Genomic DNA, 19,066 nt, shown 5'->3' with positions numbered 1-19,066 from the left:
TCTAATATTTTGAAATACTGGATTTTGGACTTTCATGAGCTGTACGCTCTAATCAACAAATTTAAAAAAAAAACGTTTGAAATGTTTTACTTTACATGTAGGGAATCTAGAATATATGAAAGTTTTATTTTTTAAAATAATTTACAATAAAAAAATGAACTTTTTCACGATATTCTAATTATATGACCAGCACCTGTAGATCTTTATTAATTCATCCATAGGCTACTCGCATTTTCTTCATAATTTTAAGCAAACAGATCTTTATTAATCCATCCATACTCAAATTTTCTTAATAATTTTGAGCAAATAGGTCTTTATTAATTCATCCATACTCGCATTTTCTTCATCATTTTGAGCAAATAGATTTTTATTAATTCATCCATGCTCACATTTTCTACATAATTTTGAGCATAGATCTTTATTAATTCACCCATACTCGCATTTTCTTAATCATTTTGAGCACATAGATCTTTATTAGTTCATGTGCATGCATACTCTTGCTTTCTTCATAGACAGTGACTGTAGCGTCTGTTCAAAATCTAATCTAAAACTTTAGAATCTTCAGAATGCTTTTAGCCTCCTGAACTGTGCGTGTAAATCACGAATTGGCTCCGGCAAGTCCGGGACCAATTGCCCCATTGGCACCTTTGTTACCTCATTGAAGAAAAACAGAAGAAATTCTCACCAGCTCTAGGGACTTCAAAGAGTCACCCTGGTGGGGCTAAGGGTCATGTGGTCACAGACACCAGCCACAACCCCAATACACACACACACACACACATACAGACACTCACAAACACGCATGGAGATTGTGAATGTATCCTCCAAATATGACTGTGCCAAAGTGTACCCGTCGCTGTATTTAAAGGTGCATGTATTTATCCCTAGTATATAAGCTTAGCTGTGACTGTAGTTGTATTAGTTTTATTCTAAATGATAAAACTCAAGTATAAACTGTATCTCCCCTTTTATGTCTTTGCCATCTGACAAGATTGGTCTCCCCCCCTTCGGGACGACCATCTTTTTGGCAACAAGTTTCTTTGTCAAACCCTCTTCATCCCTCGCCCGAAGTCTTCACTCTTCATCGCCTAGGAAGAGTGCCTTTTTCTTTATTTTCCGGTTATCTTACTCTTAAGTTAAACGCTTGTTTGAAAACCCGCCGAAGAACACCTTCTTGGAAAAGGACCAATCGCTTCAGCCGCACGCACCGAAACTCCTGCAGAAACACGAAATGATCACAGCACCTGAACCTATGCAAGTATAGAACCATTCTTTTCGAAGCGTTTTAAGCTCGATGTGTAAGCTGAGTTTCCTTGCTGGCTCTCAAAGGTTTTAACTGTTCGTAAGTTGCCATTCCTTTGATCGCCTCTGTTTTCTTGACTTTACTTTCGCTTTCTATATATGTGTATTATTTGTGTATATTTAGTAGTATAGCCTCTGTATCCGTAGTTTCATATATTAAATACATTATATTCATGCTCGATAATTTTTTTTGCTCATTCAACAAAACCCAGGTCACTTTAACGTTTCGATCCAGTATCCTTGCTTTATGGATTGATGCTAGAATAGGAAGTCTTTCTCGTGGCCAGAGAAAAACCTTCCTTTTTATAATAGTCTATGAGGAGCTAACGGTTTGCTGGACAAACTAATAGTTTCTCTAAATTATTATCAAACCAGAACTAATCATATATGTAATTGATTATAATTCATTGTAATTAATTCACAATATATGTATAATTTCCTCTTGGGTCGGTATATGTATTATAATTAATCATAAAGCTTTATGATTTATTATATTCATATATTTCACCCATAAATTAATTAAATACCTGTACAATTTCGCTACAGTGACGCACAAATGAAATAGGTTTTAGTATACACAAACCGGAAATTGTAACGATACTTTCTCATGCGCACGCGAAAGTTTCTCTTGTGCACGCAAAACTCTGTCAATTTTTTATTTTTGCAAAGGCTCCGTATATTGGAGCAACATGCAACGAAAAAAGAAGTGTAATAATGGGAGCAATAATTGGCAACATTTTTATAATAATATCTAATAATTAATAGGAATATTGATATATAATTTCTTTCCCTATTCACTTGTTGTATTTCCTAAAATGCCTGATAAACATGATTTAAGTCCTGGTGTCCTCTACAGTGGACATGGGCATCAATGTCCTGTTTCATAACAGAAAGTCATATTTTGATTTGAAACCCCATAACGTTTTCCTGAGATGGTGATTTATAACAAACAATTTGAAAATGAATCCGATTTAAATGATAATTAGAAAATATTATCATATTTCCATAAGAGTGTTAATTTTCATTTTCAGTCATATTTAAAGACCACAAAGTTGTTGTTATCATGGTGAAACCTCTAAAAATGTGGTATCTCTGCAAAGCCCTGAATGTGCTCTTTACAGGACATCCAGACTTAAAACTGTGACATGTATGATGTCAGAGAAAATCACTAAAATATAATGTCCACTACAGAGGACAAAAGTCTATTCCTGGGTCCCAGGAGGCTATAGGTACTCAAGATTATCATGAGATTGGCAGAAACTTTGTGTGATAAGTTTTAGACTACAAATGTGTAATTTAACAAGAATTCAACCACAGGTGAGTCTAATTATTCATTACACAGGAGTCCAGCAGACAGCTGACTATAAAAGGGTGTTAAAACCCCTTCCAATTTCATGCTGTCAGCAATGGCACCACGTGGAAGAGAAATGTCACAAGACCTGAGAAAGAAAATAATTTCTTTACACCAGAAAGGTGAAGGCTACAAGAAGATCAGCAAAGCTTTACTTATCAGTCAGAATACTGTAGCAAAAGTGGTACAAAAATTTAAAAAAGATGGAACTGCAACCATCTCACAGAGACGTCCAGGTCGTCCACGGAACTTAACACCTCGACAGGAGCGACATCTGATGAGAAGGGTTGAAGAAAATCGGCATGCAAGTTCACTGCAGTTATCTGAAGAAGTAGAAAGCCAAACTGGGGGGACTATTTCCCGTGACACAATACGGCGTACGCTGCAGAGGAATGGCATGCATAGGTGCCGTCCATGAAAGAAGCCTTTCCTAAAGCCCAGGCACAATAAATCCTGCCTAGAGTTTGCCAGGGCCCATGCCCAAAGATGAAGACTCTATACTCTGGAGTGATGAAACCAAGATAAATGTTTTTGGAACTGATGGCTTCAAAACTGTATGGTGTTGCAAAGGTGAGGAATACAAAGAAAAATGCATGGTGCCTACAGTGAAACATGGTGGTGGCAGTGTCCTTATGTGGGGCTGCATGAGTGCTGCTGGTGTCGGGGAGCTGCATTTCATTGATGGCATCAAGAATTCACAGATGTACTGCTCTATACTGAAAGAGAAGATGCTACCATCACGCCGTGCCCTTGGTCGTCGTGCACTTTTCCAACATGACGATGATCCTAAATGCTTATCTAAGGCCACTGTTGGATTTCTGAAGAAGAACAGGGTGAAAGTTATTCAGTGGCTCCTGATCTGAACCCAATCGAACACCTGTGGGGAATTCTGAAGAGACAAGTTGAGCATCACTCTCCATCCAGACACTCTCCATCCAGCATCCAGTCTCTAAAAGAGGTCATTCTTGAAGAATGGAAAAAGATAGATGTTGTAAAATGTCGCCAACTTCTTCATTCCATGTCTACACTGTAAAAAATGAATGTGATTTTAACAGTGAAATATTGTAAAAATGCTACGGAAAAAAAAATTGTAAATAGGTTAACAGTAAGTTCCAGTACTATATACAGGGAAAAACTGTAGAAGCTCTTACAAGACATTTTATGTAATTTTCACAGTAAAATGCTATAAATTTGACAATTTTTAGAAGTAAAAAAGAACAAATCAATGTATAATTTACAGTCAAAAACTGTAAACTGATATTCCCACAATTCCCTGTGTGACACTCCACATTTGAAAGTATTTTGTTTAAAAAATCATGTTTCTTAATAGTTTTTGTTATTAGTTATGTACATTAGGGTTTTATGTTATATCTTCTGTTGTTTAATGAATGTTTATTGCATTATGTAAGTGTTGTGGGTTACCATGATGGTGTTTTGCGTTTGCGTGAATGACTCTTTGCACCCTCTTTACATTAGTATATACTTCAGCTCGTGGAAAAGCTATTTGTGATGAACTCTGATTCTTCATGTGGCTTTCTCTTTTACCACCTGCATTATTATGGTGGTTGTCAATATATGTTAAAGGTACAAAACAGATTTTAGTAGTAGTGTGCATTGTTGAATTTACTTGTTTACATTCAAATTTTCTTGTTTGTAAATTACAGTTTTATACTGTAAAATTGACAGTTTGTTCTGTAAATGTGTTTACAGTTTTTCTGTATTTTTTACAAAATTATTCTGGCAACCACAGCTGCCAAAATTATTTTGTAAAAACTACGGAATATTTTTTACAGTGTAGAAGACTTGATGCTGTCATTAAAAATCATGGAGGCCATACAAAGTACTAGATGTAGTAGTTTTTGTTGTGGGGTGTACTCATTTTTGCATCACCCTAATGTGAGTAAAACAAAAAAAAAAATGTGTAATCTAAGTTACATTATTAACCTTACTTTCATGTTATAAGTTAAACAGATGTTATATTAAACTTAGTCTTGTCAACATTTTGGAAATGTTTTTGTGTCCATTGAGATATTGTTTAAAATGTTACTTTTCAAAGGGGGTGTACTCATTTATGTTGAGCACTGTGTATATATATAGAGAGAGAGAGAGAGAGAGAAAATGGGTAAAATTCAACAATTTAACATGGAGCTACATTATATCTATGGGATTGAACCATATTATAGGGCCTTTAAAATGAAGATTACAAAAGAAAAGTTTATTAAGAATCAGAATATAGACGGATATTGAGATATCTAATACTTTTAGAATTGGGTCATTCTACAGAAACACCCACATTTCTGTCCCTAGCCTTTACAGAAACATTACACTTGAAAAACACTTTAGGATTACAATTTTTTTATATTTTAATATGAAACAATGTTATTTGAACAATTACACCTTCTTGAGCCATCAATGTGGCAATGTTTCTTTTTTTAATTAATTATAAAAATTCCAAGCACCACAGAAGTGCTCGTCCCCACAGTCATGTACAGAGGGAAAGTGCTTTATTTTAAGGTCAGAAACAGTTTTTTTCTACCATTTAAAATACAATAATTATACATAACTATCAAATATATTATGTAAATGACATACAAAAACAAAATGCTGAATAAATATTATAAAATATATAATGAATGTAGTGGTCCCCTCGAGTTGTGTCACTGGTGTTACCTTTAAATCTCTTATTTTGAAATAAAAAACGACACAGACGACATCACTTGACTTCCTTCTTCCTATTTCCTGAAGATCAATGAAGAAAGGCCAATGGAAAGTCCACTATCTTTTTTCAGTTATCAGAAATTTTAAATAGAAAATCATAATTTCATATGAAGCTTTTAGTTTAAGTCACTGGTATGTCCTACTTTATTGTTAGGGAATTTTAAAAATCTAGAATACAAATGGATTAAACTACTTAATTTAGTGAATATACCATGACTGACAATATGTGGTTTGATACCTTGCAGCAGCCATTTTGTAAAATGCATTTTTCATGAAAATTGTCACTGGTTTTACCTTTTTATGAAAATTGTCACTGGTGTTACTGTCACTGGTGTTACCCGTTTATAGATAAACTTTATTCAAAGCTATTCATTTAGTTCTTTTGCATAAAATAGCACTACGATTACGTGATTCTAACTTTTCTTTCTCATTGTTAATCCTCCTTTGGGCAGATATGGCTAAATCTTTCACTAAGTGTCAGTGATAGTCTTTGATTGTATACCAAATGTAAAAATTTAGTCCCATCTACTTAATTATAGTTGAAGAATAAGGATCTTTGGTCTTATGTATACGTCACTTGTAATTCATTGTGTCACTGGTGTTACTGTTTTTTGTCTGTCACATTAAATAAAATGTGTCATATGTGACATGATGATAATTTTACATTCATTGAATTCTGCTACACTCAAGAATTAAGATTTAAAGGATTGCATCATTACTTGTTTATAACTGGTTTTTTTTTTTTTTCATTGTTATAGCAAATACATGGTTGTGCAAATGAACTAACATCATTCAATCACACTTTTAACTAACCTGATTAAAATAAATAACACATAATCTTCTTATTTTTTGCATTATCATTATTTTTCGGCAACTCTGACTGCATATGCTGAAAAAATTGAGAAATAATATTTCATAAAAATGTTTAAAATTGCCAGAGAAGTAAGGTAACACCAGTGAAAAAAAAATGGTACATAAGGGTCTTTAAATAAATGCACAAAAAAAATAAAAAATCATTAAGCTGTCATTTATGTGTATTCATAAAGTCAAAGGGTGATATAATAATGTGGTCTAAGTTTAAATGTTAGAAAGAAATACATTTTAAGACATCTTGCCATACCAAAAGTGAACGTTTCTGTAGAATGACCCAATTACAGGCACACAAACTTTGGAAAACAAAGATTGCTAAAGTCAACATATTTAACTAAAAGGCCTACCAATCTCTGTGTAAAAATAAAATAATGATATTGTTCTAAAGTCATTTTACCCCCCTGTAATCTGACTCCAAATTTCAGGTGACACATACTTAACTGCAGATACTGAAATGACATACACTGTGTGGTACAGAACAAATATTTGTGTCCCTAAGTGTCCTAAATAAGTGTCCCTTATTCTATATTCCTATATAGGATATTATTCCTATAAAGAACCACGATTGTCCCTTATTTTCCTTTCCAGAAGCTGGCAACCCTAGAGGTAAATGAAGATCTCTTTAATATCAGAGTGATGTTTCCTCACCTCAGGTTACAGTTTGAGTTTCGTAGCATGTCACAGAGCAACTGCTTTGAGTCTCCTATCATATTCTGTCTCAGATCAAGATCTTTTAAAAACTGCAGTGCTTTTGAGTTAGTCAAAGACTGAGTTAAAGAAGAAACATCTGTAATGCCACAGTCCTTTAGACTAGAAAGACAAAAACAGAGGAAGAGAGATCATCTTACAAACAATCCTTAATGTGAAAAATTTTACACAAATATAATGTGAACTCAGACTCATTGTGAGATATTGAGTACAAAGTGTTTTATTTTAAACTGTTGAAGTGATATTCAGCATTTTGATTCTTGTATGTGAATGTTACTGACCTCAATCTCTCCAGTTTACAGTGTGAATCCTTCAGTATATCACATAAGTGCGTCACTCCTTTGTTTTTTATTTTATTCACACTCAGGTTCAGCTCTCTCAGGTGTGGTGGGTTTGATTTCAGAGCTGAAGTCAGGATGACACACTGTTTCTCTGTAATACTGCATCTATACAGACTAAAGACAGAAAGAGAAAATGACTCAAATCCATGTTCAGTTCATGTGTGAGCTAAATGAATCATGAATAAATGCAATACAGTCACTAATAAACCAGAAAAAAACATGGAAACTTAATGATATAAATGAACAAACCAAGACAGGATCATTTGAGGACACTAGTTACAATCCAAGTCTAGATCCGTCCTCACTCGACAAATAAGTGAATTTATGACTGTAGATGATTTAAATCATTTTATCTCTAAATACATTTTGCTTAATAAAAGAAATGTAGTGAAAATCTTCCAGTAGTCCAGCATAAATGTACGATTTCAGAATAATCTATTTGTGTAACAGTTTTGTTGTGTTTTATTATCATGGTGTTGCTGCCTGTGTGTGTTCCCTAGTTAGTCTCCTTAGTTGTTAATTAGTTCCTGCACCTGTTCTGTTTTACCTTGATTACTCTGTGTATTTAAACTCTTAGTTCCCTTTCAAAGGCTACACTCAAGTTAGCACTATGGGAATGTCTTTAGTCGTGACCAGCTGTGAATATGTGTAAAACAACGTCAATGAAATTGACCTATATTTATAGCCTACATGACGTCATCGGAATGCGCTGTATGCGAGGCTATAATTAGATGAACCACAGGTGCATCGGCAGGTCTTTTGTCTTCAGAGACCATACTGTGAAGTGTGTGTGAAACAGCTCTGCTCAAACTCTTTCCTTCCTTCATCACTTTGCTAGGAGTTAGATTTGACAGGCGTGTGTCTCTGTGTTCGCTTTCCATCTCCGAATCGGACACACACCAGTATCGTTTTGTTTGTCTGGGGCTCGCTGTCACAGACACGCCAGGCTCCAGCACCCACCAATCACAACGCACACCTTCCCCTGAATACTAATCACCGCCACCTGCATCTCATCAGCACACTCATCACGAGCACTATTTATGACACTCACACACTCAGTCACATTGTCCGGTCTCGTTCGCATCAAGGAACTTACCTCTATGCTTACCTCAAGGACTCTCATTGCTACTTACCTGTCTCCTGTGTCTCCGTGCAACCTCATGTGCTCCAAGTCTGTGTGTGAGTGTCATCCGCCAGCATTGTCTCCAGTCTGCGTTCGCCATCAACCTGCAAACCACAAAGGACAGTATTATCACCCATTCATTCATCCTTCACCTCTACAACCACTATCTACTCACCTGTTGTCACTGTTACCTCTGCTTGTGTCCAATAAACCATCTTAACTGTTATCTTCTGCCTCCGGCTGGTACTTACTGTAACACTCGTGTGGCGATTTGGCTGAGGAGCGAGAGACGGGTCCATCCCTATTGCTCTCTCTCTCTCTCCAGATCACGATGTCCTCTTGCCAGGACCGAAGCGTGCCTCGGAATAGAATGGAATGTGAGTTTGTCCGTCTCCGAGCGTTCCTCCCGTGATGATAAAGCGAAAGGGAACTGCTCTGGGCGGTCACTCATGCAGTGAAACACTAGTCAGACCCCAAAGCATTTATAAATAAATGTGTCTTTGTGCCCGTGACGTCAACCTGGTCGATTATCGCGGGTGCGAAAGCACGCGTTTATACGATGCTGCCTCAGATCGGAGAGCTGCTCGCGTGCTATCTCTCCCCTCTCAAAGGCGTTTCACAGCGAGTCAGGCTGGTACTGCACTGTACACAATGGCTGTGTTACATGCATTCCAGGCTGATCTATGAAAGATTTAAGCACAGTTATAAAATTATATATATATATGTATATATATATATATATATATATATATATATATATATATATGGTAATACTTCATTTTAACTAGTTGCTTATTAACATGCATATTAATAGAATATTGTGTCAGCAGATAGACGAGGAACACAGAGGTAAGTGATACAAACAATAGCAGGTTTATTGAACAGAGATGATCCAGAACACAGCAGTAATAGCAGTACAGGTAAGCAGGTTGGGAGAGGGAATGTCTTAGTGTAGCTTATCTGTGCATGATACAGTCTTTGTTTCTTTCGTAGGAGATCCAATGGATGAAGAGCGTGGAGACAACGGAGAGCAGGAGCTGAGGGGAGCTAGGACGGCCAGAAGTAACCACAGGTAAGTGAAGCGCCGGTAAGTCGATCCGGGAACACAACAAGGTAAGGTTGAGACCAGACAGTGAGTGAACAGGAGGAGTGCAGATTTATAGGGCTGACCAGTAATCACTGACAGGTGCAAGGAATCAGTAATCAGGTGATTGTGAGCTGGTGAATGTGGTGAGTGGTGACGGTTGTGACTGGGTTGGTGACTGAGTTAACTCCCTGACATATTGGCTATTTATTAGTACTTATTAAGCACATATTAATGCCTTATTCTGCATGACCTTATTCTACATTCTTAATCCTACCCAATACCTAAACTTAACAACTACCTTACTAACTATTAATAAGCAGTAAATTAGGAGTTTATTGAGGGAAAAATCGTAGTTAATGGTTTATATGTGTTCCCTATACTAAAGTGTTACCATATATATATATATATATATATATATATATATGCAAAACAAAATAGGTCCTCCATGACGTTAACTCATTCATGGGGAAAACCTTATTTTCATGTGCCTTTGTGCCCTCAATGTCAACTTATTTGACTACCGTGGGTGCAAGGGCATGTGATTATATAATGATGCTCCAGTTTGAAGAGTTCGAAGTTTGCAAGCTGTCTCTTCTCTGGAGCTCATCGTCACTTAAAGAGACAGCACTCCCCACCAAGCTATGCATAATAACATCCATACTGGTGGGAAGGCGTTTCGATCAGTGTGTCAGACTGGTACTGCTCTGCACACTGTGGCAGTGTTGCAGGTGGACCAGGCTGACCTACTGAAGAAAGGCTCAAAAGCAGACTGTGGCGAGTTGCGCTTCCCCCCGTAATAACTGGGGACTGGCTCGTCACGCTCAGCAGCCTCATAATATCTAACACCTGTCCCTTCTCAATATTTTCACATAAACCCTACTTCCCCACCACCTCTGGTGCCTCGGGGGGCAGCGGTTTTCAGTGAAATGTTAGATTTTCCATTGATTCCTGTAACACATCAGGACGCAGAACATCTAACATCCCCTCAAAGGGAAGTATCAAAATTAGTGCCCATTTCAGAGAACTTGGCAGCGTGGAAACTACTGCCAGGGATTTCTGCGTCGGTTCTAAAGACAGTAGAAAAAGGATACAGAATCCAATTTATTCATCGTCCTCCGCGTTTCAACGGCGTGGTCTCCACTATCGTGAAACCGGGGCAAGCAACTTTACTGTCACAAGAGCTGCAATCTCTTCTGGAAAAAGGGGCCATAGAGCATGTTTCCCCCTCTAGAGAGAGAGTCTTCTTAGTTCTCAAAAAGGACGAGGGGCTGCATCCAATCTTAGATATTCGAGCTTAAACCATTCAGTCAAAGCTCTCAATTTCAAAATGTTAACCGTAAAGATTATCGTGTCACAATCCAACATCACGGTTGGTTCTTCACGATCGATCTCAAGGATGCATATTTTCACATAGAAATATTCCCACAACACAGGAGGTTCCTGAGGTTCGCTTTCAGGGGCGAAGCGTACCAATATTGGGTTCTTCCATTCAGCCTAGTCCTATCACCCCGCACATACACAAAATGCATGGATGCAGCACTGGATCCATTGCAACTCCAGAGCATTCGCATTTTGAATTACATAGACGACTGGCTAATACTAGCACAGTCACAAGAGATGGCGTTGCAACACAGATGTCGTACTAGCTCATCTAGTTTCTCTAGGGTTGAGACTAAACGAGAAGAAAAGTGTTCTCTGTCCTACCCAGAGAACGGCATATTTAGGGGTCATATGGGATTCGACCATGATGCAGGCACAATTGTCTCCCGCTCGAGTCGAGACCATTCTAACCACCTTGAACAATGTCAGGCTGGGCCAAGATTGCACTGTTCTGCAGTATCAAGAAATGTTAGGTCTCATGGCGTCAGCGTCCTCGGTGATTTCCTATGGGCCTTTTGCATGCGAGACCGTTTCAGTTGTGGCTCAGAGCCGGAAGATTTTGTCCAAGCAATTCCCCACGGCAAATAAGGGCAAGGGCATGCGCTGAGTGCTTCGTGCCCTTTCTAAAATCCATATTTATGGTAAGTCATGTGCTAATGCTTCGTGCACTTTAAAAATAATCCATGTTTATGGTAAGGGTAACGCGCTGCGGCTTCGTTCCCTTTCTATGTGGCTCAGACCCCGGTTCTTTTCCTTGGGTCCCACTCTATATGCGTTGATGTTGCAAGATGCTAACAACAGACATTTCCCGTACGGGCTGGGGAGCGGTCTGAGGTGGCCGTCCAGTCCAAAGGGATATATGGTGAGGTCATCTCGATTTGCACATCAATTGCCTTGAATTGATGGCTGTATTTCTGGCCCTGAAGTACTTACCCATGTCCTAGTGTGGGTGGACATTACTGCGATAGCCTCTAATACAAATCGCCGGGGTGGACTGCGTTTGCGACGTCTAGACAGGCTAGTGCAGTGCATTCTGCTTTGGGCTCAGGACAAGTTCCTGTCCCTCAGGGTGATTTATATCCCCAGACATCTCAATGTGGGAGCAGATCTACTGTCCAGACAGAGCATACCGACAGGGGAGTAGAAACTCCACCCGAGGTAGTGAAACAAATCTGGTAAAGATTTTATGAAACAGAGATGGACCTCTTCGCCCCCCAACAGGCAGCGCAATGTCCACTCTACTTCTTTCTGAGTCACCCAGCTCCCCCTGGGTTTGGATGTGATGCACATACATGGCCCAGAATGCACCTGTATGTGTTTCCTCCTGTTCCTATGCTCCCAGGAGTTCTAGCCAAAGTTCGCCAACAAGGGACTTGCCTCTTACTGATAGCATCGTGTTAGCTGAATGGAATATTGTTCTCTGAGATAATATCTCTCCTTGGCGATACCGAAGAGGAGGGACCTTCTGTCTCAGGTGCAGGGGACAATATTTCATCCCCTGCCGGAGATGTGGAAACCTTCACATTTGGGCCCTGAGAGAAACCAACTGAGGGATACAGGGCTTTCACCTGATGTTATTGAGACCATTTTAAATGCTAGGGCTCCCTCCACTAGATCACTGCACACAATGCAGATCCGGTTAACTGCCAGATTGCTACAGTTCTGGATTTTCTGCAGGGAAAATTATCAACAGGCACATGCCCCGCCACTCTCAGGGTTTATGTGGCTGCGCTTTCAGCTTGCCACGCTCTGATTGACGGGGCAACCCTGTCCTACTCTCTTGCTTCATTCGAGGAGCTAGGTGGCTTAAGCCTCCTTCTAGAACCAGGATCCCTTCGTGGGACCTAGCAATAGTCCTAGAGGGCCTGGTTGAGCCCCCCTTTGAACCGTTAGAGTCAGTTTCTGACAAGCTGTTAACTCTGAAAATGTTTTTTCTAATGGCTATAACTTCTCTAAAGAGAATTGGGGACTTGCAGACTCTGTCCATTGTGCCATCCTGCTTAGACTTTGCCCCAGGAATGGTGAAAGCTATTTTGCATCCTCATCCTGACTATCTGCCGAAGGTACCTTTCTCAACCTTGCATCCAGTCACTCTCGAAGCCTTCTGCCCTCTGCCATTCACTATGCCGATGAGGAGAGACTTCACAGACTGTGTCCAGTCCGTGCTCTTCAGGCATACGTCCACCGCACTAGCAAATGGCATAAGTCAGAGTGACTATTCGTTTGGCATGGCGGCCGTTACAGGGGTTCGGCCGCCACGAAACAGACTGTCACATTGGGTGAGGGATGCTATTGCCCTTGCCTATGAGGTTGGTCCTCTCCGCACACATTCATAAGGTTTTATAGTTTGGATGTTCATGTTACTCTGGGCTTTTGTGCCCTTGAGTCAACAATGCAAGCTAGTGTCTAAGACCCTCTGCACTACACTTCACAGCCTAGGGGTCCAGACACACAGTGCGGTGGCGTGGGTATTCTCGTTCCCATAGTGCTTAACTAAGCGCAGATTGAGTGTAGCCTTTGAAAGGGAACGACCCGGGTTACTTCACTGTAATCCTGTTCCCTGAAAAGGCGGGAACGAGAAGCTGCACTTCATTGCCACACTGGGATGTTCCAGGACTGCTCTTCAGACAAAATATCTGCCGATGCACCTGTGGTTCATCTAATTATAGCTTTGCATATGGCGCATTCCAATGATGTCATGCAGGCTATAAATATAGGTCAATTTCATTGACGTTGTGACATATTCACAGCTGGTCACGACTAAAGACGTTTTTATAGCGCTGAAGTAAGCGCAGCTTCTCGTTCCCGCCTTTTCAGGAAACAGAGTTACAGTGAAGTAACCCAGGGCGTTCTGTTTCTTCATGGTTCTGTCGTTTATATTAGAAGTGGTTGTATTATTTCTCCTGTGTTAGATTTGTGATTAAAGACAGTGGTATTCTCCATCATCATGAGCTTCATTACAACCAGTCTTCCTTGACAATTTCTTACACTGTTTTTTAGTCTGTTTTCAATTCTGTCTTGTTTTACTGCAATGTATAATGTACAGTATAATGATACTAACTCTAGTTTCTCCGGCTTGAATTGTGGGTTCATCAGTAGATCACTGAGGTTTTTCACTCCAGAGTCTTCTAGTTTATTCATGCTCAGGTCCAGCTCTCTCAGGTGTGACGGGTTTGATTTCAGAGCTGAAGTCAGAGCAGAACAACATTCTGTCATATCACAGGAGCTTAAACTACATTAGCAGAGAGAGAGAAAGAAAAAGAGAGAGAAAATAAGACAGAAGAAAAGAAAGTGATTTATTCTGTAAAGTCACATCATCTTCATAAGCAAATAAAACAGACAGATAAAGAGAGATCTTCATCTTTATTTCACCAGATCACAAAATTCTAAGATGAAAATTTTTTACACAAATATAATGTGAACTCAGACTCATTGTGAGATATTGAGTATAAAGTGGTTTAGTTTAAACTGTTGATTTTCAGCATTTTGATTCTTGTATATGAATGTTACTGACCTTAATCTCTCCAGTTTACAGTGTGAATCCTTCAGTACATCACATAAGTGATTCACTCCTGTGTTTTCTAGTTTATTCCCACTGAGGTCCAGCTCTCTCAGGTGTGATGGGTTTGATTTCAGAGCTGAAGTCAGGATGACACACTGTTTCTCTGTAATCCTGCATCCACACAGACTGAAGACAGAAATAGAAAAGACAATGGTCCTCATTTATGAAACAAGCGCAGAAATCATCTTACGACAGGGTTCACTATGATTTGTCAAACATTCATATGCTGGCAATCCTATCGTACGAATGATTGTACATTGATGAATGTGGCGGCTGAAAACAATCACCATTTAAATATCACGCCCTTTAAAAATTCAGTTTAGAAGCCTCGCCCCTAGAGTTTATGACACAGAGAAGCGTAACCTGGCCAAGAAGAGGTAATTGCAAACAATTGCAAACAATTGTTAACCTCGTAATTCCAAACAATTGCATTAATTTATATTTAACACTGGTAAATAAAAAGAAACATTCATAGGCCTATTGTAATGCCCTCCACAACAAATCCTTTAAGTTTAACGGTATTCAGAACAGAACAAGAATGAAAAAGAAGCTATAAAATTATATTTTTTTAAAAATATATATTTTTTTAGGCTAAAGCGAAACTGATGGGCTCACCTCTCTTTGGCAAGAATCCAAATATGTTTCTATACAGTTTGTTTTTTGTTTGTTTGTTTTGTGATGGTTGTTCATGAGTCCCTTGTTTGTTCTGAGCAGTTAAACTGAGCTCTGTTCTTCAGAAAAATCCCCCAGGTCCTGCAAATTCTTCAATTTTCAAGGATTTTTTGCATATTTGAACCCTTTCCAGCACTGACTGTATGATTTTGAGATCCATCTTTTCACACTAAGGACAACTGAGGGACTCAAACACAACTATTAAAAAAGATGCACTGATGCTCCAGAAGGAAACACGATGCATTAAGAGCTGCGGGGTGAAAACTTTTGAACAAGAAGATGTGCAAGTTTTTCTTATTTTAAAGATCATATTTTTCATTTAGTACTGCCCTTTGGAAGCTACAGAAGATACTTACATGTTTCCCAGAAGACAAAAAAGTACAATTTATCCTGTTCATCCAATTAAAAAAGTTTTCACCCCCCAGCTCTTAACGCATCGTGTTTCCCTCTGGAGCTTCAGTGAATGTTTAAACCTTTTTTAATAATTGTGTTTGAGTCCTTCAGTTGTCCTCAGTGTGAAAAGACGGATCTCAAAAGCATATAGTCATTGTTGGAAAGGGTTCAAATATGCAAAAGATGCTGGAAAATCAAAGAATCTGCAGGACCTGAAGGATTTTTCTGAAGAACAGAGCTCAGTTTAACTGCTCAGAACAAACAAGAGACTCATGAACAACCATCACAAAAAAAAAAAAAAAAACTGTCGTAGATCATCCAGGTAACCATACACAGTATTCAGAATCAAGGGTATGTAAACTTTTGAACTGGGACATTTTTATAAATTGAGCTATTTTTTTGTCTTGTGGACTTTATGTAAACATCTGTTATGTGAAATAGCTTATTCAGGACACTACTAAATAAAAAATAACCTGCAATTTTGTTAAGATGATTAACATCTTTGCAGATTCTGAAAAGGGTATGTAAACTTTTGAGCTCAAATGTATATGCATGTAACATTTTGGTTGCTAAATTACTATTCATTATGTAAACAAGGCTTTGTACTTCACCCGTGTTCCAATATCCACGTAAAACAGCATCCTTCACATGCACAAAAATGTGTTTAGTTTAGCGATGGGCATGCTGATGTACAGCGGACCATTTTATGTGAGCAGTGTATCTTTTATGTTTGGTTGACTGCATTTTAGTTTGACAATGAATGGCTGAAATGTCAAGTTATAAATGCTAGAACTGATGTTGTGTGTGCGCGAGGCGCCTGAGCAATCACTTAGATTTAATAAAATAAAGATATAAAGAAAACAAATACAGTGTGTTAGAGTGTCACAAAAACAAGCATCACAATTGTTTTTTCTTTTGTTAATCTGTTATTTAAATAAATTATATTTCATGTAGTCCTATTTAGTTACTTTATTCCTTTTATTCTGTTTTTCTCCATCCGCAGAAGTGCTGCGTGATGTGACAATGTGCGAATCCTCATGTTCTGTTGTTTATGCTACTATTTGCTAATGTAAAGCTAAACCACTGGGTGGGGCATTGTGGTATTTTTAATGTGTCACAGACACCCATCTAATTTAATTTGATTTTAATATGATATTCTAATATGAATGGTTAATGATCAACTAATAAGCTTCTGTTGTTTGTCAGGAAAATAATCTAAATGAACAAAATGCTCACATCACAATTCTCCAGCAGATTTACTATGCTGCACGAAAGTTCACGCTACCTCAAAAACTTGCTTACATGCGCTGAGACCTGACATGAGATTTGATCGTAGCCACCGCTCATGTCCATATTGATAAATGCCAAGTTTTGCGTGGAAACGGCCATACGCACTGTTTTATGCCGTACGTTCGTTTCATAAATGAGGCCCAATGCCTCAGATCTATGATGATCAAATAACGTGTTTAGCCTCATCCAGCAGACTTTTGCTGACAAATAAACAGGGATATCCAGGAGCAAAAACATGGAGAAAGACTACACATTGTTCATTTAAATATACTACTGACTAGGGCTGGGCGGTATATCGAGTTTGTACGATATACCGATATATTTTTTAATATACGATACGGAATGAGGCAATACCGTTTATATCGATATACAGTAGTTTTATACAAGAGCATCTGAAAAACATCGGTGGAGGTCGCAGAGTGCTGCTGCGGGGGAAATGCATAATACAATTTGGCTTAAACATGAGACATGCTTAATATTATTGGCTTTAAAAATAAGTCGTAAGATTAAGATATAGTTAACACGTAGGCTTATCGTTTAAAGCGGCTTGCCCCGTCAAATGCTCTGACAGATTGATGTGCTGACAGATTTTTGCGCTGTTTAATGCTTTTGTGATGTGGTGTTTTCCTAAGCGCATAACTTACATTTCACAGGTATATGCTCCATCTGTAAATGTTATAAAGTCATACAAATATTTCAATTTTGCTGTCAGGAGTGGACGAGCCTTCTGCTAGCGAATCTCGTTCTCCTCTAAACTTCATAGACTTCCGTGAACGAGCGCCGCCGCGCGCATTCGCGCCAAACAGACGGAGCTCAATAGAATGAGATCGCCGTAATTCTGACTAAAATATACATTGTTTGTTGTTGAACAATAAATGTGCCATATGTAGAATTTGAAACCTACAAGTAAGTGTATTTTTATGATAGCAGCAACTATATATATATATATATATATATATATAGCTAATTAGTCTGTGATTTTGTTTTTATTTAAATTTTTAGTCTAGTGAATTCAACTTCTGCTTTAAAAAGCATTATTTTTATCTTTAGATTGTAATGTTACAATGTTAGAATGTAAAGTAACTTTCTCTTTTTTGCACATACTGTAGGCCTATTAGTGTGCCAGACTACATGGTTACATTCACTATATTTGTATTAATAGCTTTCAATATAAACACTGTTTGTAGGACAACATTAGGCAGGATGTTAAATTAAGATATTTAAAAAGTAAATAAGTAAAGTAAATACATAATTTTTTTTTTCTAAATCCAAATAGAAAAATTTAGAAAATACCTAGATATATACCGTACATCGCCATTTAGCCAAAAAATACCGAGATATAACTTTTTAGCCATATGGCCCAGCCCTACTACTGACACTGTAACAATACAAAGGTTGAAATAGTTGTTCCATTTATGTTAGTTCATTCATTTCATATCATCTTTAAGGTTCTTTCGTGTCAGTGTCACCCTTGGTTTGCTCACTGGGACAAAAGTGTTTATGTCGGTTGTTTTCAGACACATTGTCTACTCGCTAACACTTTACAATCAGCTTTCATTTGTTAACATTAACTACATTAATTAACATGATCCAGTGATGGACAATACTAGAACAGCATTTAATAATGTAAATTTCAATCAAACAAGTTTTGGAAAAGGTAGTTTATTTGCTTTATTGCTGCACCGTGAGGCAGTGTCACGTCTGTTCTAGGTTTAGTTTATGTTTTCGTGTCTTTTATTTTATTTTGTAAGATATTTTGTAAAATACAAACATTAAATTTAAAGCAGTTCTGAACAGTTCACAAAAAAACTTACACACCAGCAATCAGTAAACATGATCACATTCAGCAGTCATGTTCAAAAAGAGTAATCAATATATGCACACTTATATTTAGTTTACACAGATTAACCTGTGAAAGTTAGGAAAGACATCTGTGTGTTTATAGTGCAGCTGTTTTATTTCAATCTGTGTGAAAAACTGCTCTGACTCAAACATGAAGAAATATTATCAGCTACAGTAACATTAATGTAATATTTTAAATAAATAATCAATACTCACGTCAGTGTGTTGAGTCGACAGTGTTTATCCTGCAGCAGAGCAGCGATCTGATTCACTCGTGTGTCTCCTAGTTCATGTCCACTCAGATTCAGCTCTCTCAGGAGTAACGGGTTTTTACCCACAACTCTATTCACATACTGACAGGCTTCATCTGCAGCAGGGCTCAAAAACCTGCAGAAGAATCAATTCAGTTCTAAACTAAATGTCTGTT

The 19,066-nt window shown here is 38.1% G+C and overlaps 1 protein-coding gene across 3 annotated transcripts in view; it reads right to left on the bottom strand.

Moving 5' to 3' along the window:
• Nucleotides 1-2,776: 2,776 nt before the first annotated feature.
• LOC127510576 (NACHT, LRR and PYD domains-containing protein 3-like) overlaps nucleotides 2,777-19,066 on the bottom strand; it is a 62,617-nt gene continuing 46,327 nt past the window's right edge. Inside the window, exons 12-17 of one of the 3 annotated variants that reach the window (XM_051890219.1) lie at nucleotides 18,856-19,026; nucleotides 14,395-14,568; nucleotides 13,942-14,112; nucleotides 7,231-7,404; nucleotides 6,890-7,051; nucleotides 2,777-3,680 (exon numbers count right to left, since the gene is read on the bottom strand). In XM_051890219.1, coding sequence (XP_051746179.1) covers nucleotides 3,665-3,680; nucleotides 6,890-7,051; nucleotides 7,231-7,404; nucleotides 13,942-14,112; nucleotides 14,395-14,568; nucleotides 18,856-19,026 — 868 coding nt within the window. In that variant the 3' untranslated portion in view covers nucleotides 2,777-3,664. Of the gene's footprint in view, nucleotides 3,681-6,889; nucleotides 7,052-7,230; nucleotides 7,405-13,941; nucleotides 14,113-14,394; nucleotides 14,569-18,855; nucleotides 19,027-19,066 lie in introns of those variants that run through there. The other 2 variants (XM_051890218.1, XR_007929676.1) reach the window with 2 other exon arrangements.

This window comes from Ctenopharyngodon idella, chromosome 4 (assembly GCF_019924925.1).
Source record: "Ctenopharyngodon idella isolate HZGC_01 chromosome 4, HZGC01, whole genome shotgun sequence".
NCBI classification, from domain to species: domain Eukaryota; kingdom Metazoa; phylum Chordata; class Actinopteri; order Cypriniformes; family Xenocyprididae; genus Ctenopharyngodon; species Ctenopharyngodon idella.
Note: the sequence above shows the minus strand (reverse complement) of the source record. Positions and strands in the feature narration are given on the sequence as shown.